Source organism: Battus philenor, unplaced genomic scaffold, assembly GCF_028537555.1.
Source record: "Battus philenor isolate CCGP_79_NKW_IND1 unplaced genomic scaffold, ilBatPhil1.0.hap1 SCAF_19, whole genome shotgun sequence".
Taxonomy (NCBI): domain Eukaryota; kingdom Metazoa; phylum Arthropoda; class Insecta; order Lepidoptera; family Papilionidae; genus Battus; species Battus philenor.
In genome coordinates, this window is record NW_027181681.1 from 4863608 (window position 1) to 4872339 (window position 8732).

The 8732-nt window shown below is 33.5% G+C and overlaps 1 protein-coding gene across 1 annotated transcript in view; it reads right to left on the reverse strand.

Moving 5' to 3' along the window:
• LOC137921652 (adenylate cyclase type 10-like) overlaps nucleotides 1-8732 on the reverse strand; it is a 30519-nt gene extending 21787 nt beyond the window's left edge. Inside the window, exons 1-8 of the mRNA XM_068764456.1 lie at nucleotides 8546-8732; nucleotides 7244-7464; nucleotides 6225-6291; nucleotides 4247-4318; nucleotides 3513-3732; nucleotides 1810-2003; nucleotides 1272-1345; nucleotides 888-1045 (exon numbers count right to left, since the gene is read on the reverse strand). Coding sequence (XP_068620557.1) covers nucleotides 888-1045; nucleotides 1272-1345; nucleotides 1810-2003; nucleotides 3513-3732; nucleotides 4247-4318; nucleotides 6225-6291; nucleotides 7244-7464; nucleotides 8546-8732 — 1193 coding nt within the window. The remainder of the gene's footprint in view (nucleotides 1-887; nucleotides 1046-1271; nucleotides 1346-1809; nucleotides 2004-3512; nucleotides 3733-4246; nucleotides 4319-6224; nucleotides 6292-7243; nucleotides 7465-8545) is intronic.

Sequence of the window (8732 nt, forward strand, 5' to 3'; positions counted from 1 at the left end):
GTGCAAACTTTGGAGGTTAATGCTCATGTCTCAGCAAAAAGCTATTTTCAATATTGGAAAACTTTTACTGTGGCAAACTTTCAGCTCACCAACACCACTGTTGTTCCTCCCGAAGCACATTCAGCAGGGTTCTCTTTAGTACGCACATGATTCCACCGCTCTCACATACGTCTTAGTTTTATTTACTCCAAAAACTATATCCACAAACACGGAATTTTTACTTGTTAACATAAAACAACGAAATTTGAAAGTCGGAGATCAGTTTTTGATAATTTTACATATCCTCAACGCCTCGTAGTTTTTCTCTGTCCTATGAACACTTTTGAAATTCTCTCAAGTCTTTTGCTAATCTTGAAAACATTACAACTTTATATTACAACACGAATTTTCCTAAGTTTTTAATACTTTGTTACTTTTTAGTATTTGCACTTTACTCATGATTTTTACAAATCCTTTTCTTTATCTCCTGGGTTTCGGTACCAGATGTCGCTTCGATGAAAATAACTTTTCACGGTCAAATCACTATATTGCAAAATATTATATTGTTTCTAAGATGTTAATGCTGCTAACCTTTTTTACAGCTTCGTATAATATGAGTTCACAGAGCGGAAGGGTTCATGAACGAAAAATTGGAAAAGAGAACGATTTGTTTATATTAGTCGTAGGGAAGGAAACTCTACCGCGATATAAAACACTAGTGGCCCTATCTGTTATTGCCTAGCTGAACAAATCTAATAAATGTCAACCAAATTTAGAATCCAATTAAACAGAAAGTTAGTAAGAAATAAATATTCTTGTCTAATATCTTAGATACCCAAGATACAGTTCGCGAGAGTGATATTAAAAATACTACGAAAAAAAATATCAATTCGAATTATCAAACTAGCCTTGGTTTGTTGTATTCGTAGATTGGGCCGGGCTTATGAAATCCTTTCAAAGGTCTTTCTTCCATTAATTTAAAATTATCGTGGTCCAATTTGCTCTTTAAAAATGTTTCCTTGTCACATGTCACTTTATCTTTATAGGTCACCATTAATCTCGCAGCCTGCAAGAATATTTACATTCAAATTCTCCATGAAACCATATCTTATTATTAAAAAATCTCGTCGCGACAAAAATGGATATAAATACACATCCCTTAAATATTTCTAAAACCGTTATTTCATTTTAAAATTACTTCAGACTTTTTAAAAATTGAGTGTCATTTTTATAGTATTCCTTTGCAATAAAATTAAAAAAACTTTTTTCGTTATAACAATTGTAATTTATACCTTGTTGACCGCTGACCCTATTACGGTATATTCTCGTCGCAAAACATGACCGACGACTCCGCAGTATGTTGAACCTGATTGTATCAAATGCTAATTATTTAAATTACTGCGATTTACATTTACATAGAACACAGAAAAAAATCAGTACAGAAACTGCGATATTTTTCACCTTGGACCAAAAATACAATAGCGGGGATCATTGATGAAAAAAAAATGCTTCTACAAATTAAAAAATATTTTCTGGGTTACTGGTTACAGGTGTGAAAAGTTTAAAGGGACATATGTATAGCTCATTCGCTATTAATTACCTTGTCCAAAAATTAATGGTTTCAGAAGTAATAAATAACGAATTTAACATATTTTTAGAGTTATCATATTATACAGAGTGGTTGGAAATTGGTGTAAAATCTTAAAACCTTTTTTCTGACAAATGAGCTATACATTCAACCATTTGAAACTTCTACATGCCTATAACCAATCACTGTATAATTTTATTGTACAATTCTACACGACTTTAAAAAAAAGCAACAACATTTACCAGAAGTAACGCCAATACTGACACTGATTACGTTTGGATTTTTAAGACTTTCTTTCAAAGTTAGAGCACACTCGAGGGCTTTTTGAGCCTCGTCCTCATGTTTTAACCCACGAAGACCAAAAACAACCAGAAACATCATGTCCTTGTCGAACATCGAAACCTTATTTACGAGACCACCAGCCTCTATTGTTACACTGAAAGAGAACTATACTTTATAGTAACTGGCCAATTACTAATAATAAATCATGTCTACTTATCTACCAAAAACGTTACGGTAACCTTTTAACGCAAGGAAAGATATTTACTTATTTATGAATGTAATTTAAGTATAATATAATAATATACAATAAATAAACTTTTCTAATTTGGTTTAATTTGTTCCCGCTGAGGCCACCGAACCATTAAAAAAAAAAGAGAATCGAAATAATTTCCTATTGATTTACATTTTTCTAAATAGAACCTAAATATAAGTTTACAACGTTTGTTGTTTTTTAACGTTGTTTTGCAACGTTACACACGCAACTTCAAATACGCGGTATAATTATATTTATTAACTGAAGTGATTGTAATAAATAAATATTTATGACACACACATTGTTGAATTCTTTCTTAGAAAACGTCCGTGCATCAAGTGAAATATAAATACACATGTTATATTGATCGTTTGTCGATTGATGAAAACTGCTACCATTCCATGTAATAAATAAAACAAAGTAGGGCCAAAACACAAAATTACTCATGCACAATATCGAACAACGTAACAAAGGAGAATACCCGTTAAAGACAAGACTGTTTAATTGAAAAACAATGGAGTGTTATTTTTATCGAGTTGTAGTAGCATAGTGGTTGAAGACTAACTCACGATTACAGAACGGTGTTTTAATTTTGAGTAAAGGAGAACTTTGCGTGTATTATTTAGTGTCTGGTCACAATCAGTAAAACATCATCAAATATCAGACTTTTTCAAATCCGCACAGAGAGCGCCTTATGCATGCACATTATGCCGAAGCAGTGAAAAAGAAAATATTTATGGACTTAAAATAGTGTCCAGCCAAGATGTTTGTCTCTGAATATCTTCTTTTTATTATTTTCTTAACAGACCTGTGACAGCCGTAGAGGTATTTACCGATCGTATTTACAGTCTTCCGCCATCTCTTTTTCGCTAGTGGCGCAACAACAATAAAGCTGGACAATTATTTGGTCTCGTCCATATACAGGAACGGGTCAAAAAAGTCCACCTGGTAGTAGCGCCGATCGAGATTGTTTCTATGATTTTACGATGTGGCCCTGGAGGAAGGCGACTGCATTCCGCACCAATAAATCCATTCTGCCCGATCTCAAAATCAAAACCAGGCTTCAACCTACGCCATGCGCTAATTAATGAAAAGTTTTTTTAAAAAAATGGAAGAACAAAACCTCATATAGCTTATGATAACTGAAAAAGTCGGGGGCAAACATCTAAGCATTTCCATTTGTTAGTCGGACAATATTCGCTCGTCTTTCGATACCAAATTTCATAATGAACCTCTCCGATCTCAAGGAGTCAATGTAGACGACAATGAGAAGAAAAGGGAGTAGTGAATACAAAAGGACTTTCACTACAACAACAAGTCTCTCAAAGGCAATATCTTTTATCTATTGAAAGTAATTTCTAAACTATCTGTCGTGTCCAAATATAACTGTAAAGAAAGTGTAAACCTCACCTACAAACACGTTTATAAGCAGCATCTAAGACACTGATCAACATGTCCGGTGTGACGGATTTCGTGATGATATTGATGAAGACTATCAGAACACGCCGCACCTCCGCTAGGAAATTCATCGGCTCGTCGTTGTCTACGGCGCGGAGGATAGGTGTCACCATAAATCGACGAAGGGCTGTGCCCCACGAGCCTCTTATAGCTGCCACCACGGCTGGGCGTACTATCGCAAAAAAAGCATATTGTTAGGAGGTACGCCATAAAGTACTAAATCATCATCACGTCAGCCAGTAGACACCCATTGCAAGGCATATCCCCTCAAAGATCACCATGATGACCGATTACATCGTTCTGTGACATAGTGGTGGCCAACCTACCCACGCCGCGTATACCGGCGCTAGCGTTAAGCAGCTTTAAAGTAAATATTTTTCGACAATCATTATATGATTTATTTTTATCAAAATAATAAAATATACTCTTTTTTCCTTCTTCTCCCTATTTTCAGCCGATAGACGCCCATTGCGTGGCATAGGCCTTCCCCGAAGATCGCCACGATGGCCGGTCTCGCACTGCCCGCATCTAGCAACTTATCGTAACCTACGTCATAACCCACGCCGCATCTACCGGACCGATGTTGCGACTCCTCATTTCTGGTTCAATCTTTCTTGCTTTTATCCTATTCTAATCGAATTGTAAAAATTAAGTTAACTAAACAAAACATTCAAATAATAACTTACACGAATATTCCCTCAAATTCAAACCATAATCTTCAGATCGTTGTTTGGGTTCGGTATAATCAAACGTATCTTCTGTGAAAATATTAATAGTTAATTTAGACTCAGTTGGTTTGTATTTCTCGTAAGAAAGTGTGATATCGTTACCAAAAAAAAAAAACAATATCTACGTCGATGAACATGTCGATGTCATTTACGTAAAAAAATAATAAATTGTGTTGTTAACGAAATACACAACGTAAATTAGGAAATAATAATTATAATGTGGGTAACAGGCATTTTTATTACTATTATTACTGTCTGTTCTTTCTTAATTGTTCATCAATACACATTTTATTTCTGTGTCTATATAAGAAACGGTATATATGTAATTATTAGATGATATAAGCATTTTAGTTTTTTTTTATTCAAATTGTAGGCTTATTATGGAAACCAATTTTGTTTTTAAAATCCTAATATTCCTATAGGCGAGGATTAATTATCAATCACGAGCTTGCGCGCAGGTAGTCCGAAAATAGTTCATTTTGTTAATTTTGTTTATTTTGTTATTAGTAAAGTAATCAAGCCGCCTCCAAAATTACTAAAAGCAAAACTACACCCGAATATCTGAGATTGGAGTATTACGGTAAGGTCTCAAAAATTTATGGAAAAAAAAATCGTCACTGTTAAATGGTAATCATTTTTAACAATACGATAAGGATATAAAGTCGAGTTTCAGCATCCATCAATTCGTTATTTAATTTAAATTAATAATAATAATGGCACAAAAAATGTGCATTATAATAAAAAAGAAATATGTTTTTATACTTGTGTTGAAAAATGTTCCTTCTATTCGCTACGAATCGCTATAATTTTAAAAACAAATATTTGCACACAACGCCGATATTCCTTTGAAAATTATAAAAGGATAGGGATAATACATGCCGTCATCACAGTGTGGGCGCGTATGAAACGAAGCGGACGAGAGTTCGTAATCATAAAATGTTATTCAAGGACTAACAATTGAGGTTAAGCAGAGTTACGGTCAAAAGCCAAATTAAGGCATGAGACACGTGCGACATCAAAAATTTAAGTAAAAAAATAAGACTCGTACGATCTCAGAATTATTAAGCCTGCTGTATGCAGAAAAACTGCCGCAAAATCTGATTTTCTGAAAAATATTTCTTTGCTATCTCGTCATTAATGGTTATGTTTGATTTTTCTAGGCCATCACATTTAACCGAGATTTTTTTTATGAAAATGATAATAGATAATACATGCCAAAAAATCATTTTTACAAATTTAGAACGAGCTCATTGATGTTTTTAAAAATTTACAACAAAAGTCATTCGTGGAAACTAGCAAATTTAGCTTTTTATTTATGAAATTGTAATTTTAAAACCATTTGAAGTTATTAATAATTTAAAGTCAAATTATGCTTTTCCATCCTATTCTTCAGTCTAATTCTATCTAAGCCATGAGACTTTAATATCATGACATATGCTGCTGGCATACGGGGGTAAGCGGCTACTAAAAGGATAATATATGTTGAGCATGCAACGAGGCTTCACCTTCTATCAAGCTTCGGGCATTTAACAGTTTCGAATAAAATATAAGGAATTTAATGTAGAAATCAATGCAGAATTTTATTATAGTCATAAATATATTTCTTTACATATATAAATTCCAACTGTATTTACTGTTCCCTACTACCTACTGCTGTCGCGTCACTGCGCCATTGACGTTCTGGGAGAAGAAAGATCCGTAACAAATAGGGGCAATCCATATCTCTTAAGTGTTTGCGCTCGGTAAACAATCCGAAAAGAGAAAATTGTACGCAAAACAACTAAGCAAAACTTATTAGAATTAATAAGAAAAATATATTTTTATACCGATTAAACATCTACTATTGAACTCGTAGGCAGTCCTGTATTCGACAACTAGAAATCGAGAAACTACGATAATAATTGAAACTTAAATAATTAATTCTGTAAACACTCACCGTTACTAATCGCAACCAACGAATGTAACTTCTCTACTCTCTTCCAAGTTGCACCAATACCAAGCACCTACAAGGATTAATAATTAATCCGTGCTAATCAAAACATTAATAATTGCTTAGAAAACAAAATTAAAATCCTTTCTTGTACTAATAACCCACTTTCTACGAAAACTTAAAAGATCTATTGATACAATTGGACGTAATAGCTATACCGATAACGAACTAATTGAAGAAAACTTAGTGATAGCCAGTATATATTTCATTGTACTGTTAGAGTCCTCAGTTAGTGTTCCAGTGTCTCGGGATAAGCCTAGTTCAGCCAAACTAATCTAAATTTGCCTTTATAAATAAATCCTCAGCCAAAACAAGTGAGCTGGAAAATTAAGTTAAGGTTAAGTTTCTATATTTAGTATAATTCACCATCAACGACAACTACAGTCATAGAAAGCGTATATAAGACTGAATGAAAAACTTCTTCGTTAAAGAACTCTTTCGCTTCAACTCAGAGATTTAATAAAATGATTACATATATTTTTAGTATAATTATAACACTATGACAAATAAATATATTTCTCAACTCTCATTGCACGCCGTTCAGAAATTACTATAACACACAAATCCTTTTGTCACTACTTATTTAATCAAAACTTCACAAATCATTATTGCAACGGGCGTCTTAACGACTAATATAAAACCACCTTGTCTGTAGTTTCTGATAATATTCTTGCCTTAGCCTAGACTCTAACAGCTACATCGAAATTGAGCTTGCGGAACCGGGGTGCGCAAGCTACAATATATTCGACTTATACTTCATATACGTGGTATAAATAATGTAAGTGGATAATACTCTTCGGAGCTCATGTCGTTATGTTGATCCATCGAAATAAGGCCGTTGCATGGATGAAAATCATTACAGCAACCTCCCTGATATGCAGCTGCATCGCAAGCAAGTAGCTGATTGTTCACGTCGGACCACGTGGCGTATAAGTGCGCCCGGTCCATTATTTATATAATTGTACCTTAGTGTGTCGGCCATCTCCACAAGGCTGGGTGCAATACTCGGCCTCGTTAACGTACATCCATGCGCTGGCTGTTGTCAGGACATCTCCGGCAGTGCTCATGTATTCCGCGGTCTTTACATCCCACACGGGCTGGCCAACGATCACGTAGTGTGCCAGAGACGTTTCTCCGCCGCCGATAATAGAGAAATGCGACACACCAGCTGATATTGCCACTTTTACTGAAATATTCATGTATTTATAATGTAGTGAAACGAAACCAGCTCTACCTTCAAAATGATAATATGAAAATAGAGACAATATATCTATATAAAAATCTATATTATAAAGCGATAGACATACAGTAATCCCTTATCAATTTAACACATTTATTTCTTCATACATACCCTATGTCTACTTCATTAGCTATACATTCACTTAATAGTCTGTTCTAATCAATTTTATATCTGTATAAAAAATAATAGCCAAACGTGCGGATGAGTCATAACTGCAATACGGGTCGCCTAATTCAGTTTTGTTGTATTGCTTAAAAAAGGAAATTTCTTTTGGAAAGAAAAAAAATAAAATTGCGATAAAAAAAGTAAAACTTTTTATCTCTCATACATAGCAGAGAAAATTCTGTTTGTAGCTGTCAAGCATTTATAGTCAACAAAAGGTGTATTCGTCGTTTGAAGTTTATTTTACGTATTGGAATAAAAAAGAAATGCGTGATAAATCGTAAAACATACATCAAAAACCTTAACGGTTTATTTGAAGTGTGGTCGTGTACACTCGGTTTAAACTGTTGCAAAATCTATGTGTACCTAAGATTCGAGTTCGACTTTTATCTTTTTCTATTTATTCTAAATTTTTCTGACTATTATTTAAAATATTTATCGTATGCAGTTTTTTTGTACATAGATAGGTAATTTATTGATTATGTTCGATAATTTACTCCCTGTTTACCATAATCAAAAGTATATTTAGGTGTATTATATGTAAATAAAAATGACAAAGATCGAATGAGTGACTTTTCGTAAGGTTCTAGTAAATAAAATTATTAGCACTGTTATCTTATTTATACATAATAATCAAAAAAAATTATTCATAACCTTTACTCTAGAGCAGAAGAGTTGTTTAAATGCATATTATTTTCTTATCGAAATGTACAAATTTAAAGTGTAAGATATATTCTATATGTAATTAGAAAGTTTGAATTTAAATCTTTTAATAGTATTTAATAATAATTACGTCAAATGAATATAACATTCACATTTTTACGTAATTCATGTATTTATAAACAATTTGTAAAATCCCTCAAACCTTTGAGTGGTACACCAACGTCTGTCAAATATCTTCCGTAGTTCTTTTGAATAAGAAGCCCGCAATCAATTGCGTTATGGACAACATCCTGCATGTTGCCAGTGGGGGTTTTCTTCCACATCGATAGAAAGGCGTCGCCGGAGAACTTTAATATGTCACCGTTATGGGTCAAAATTTCCTGGACCAT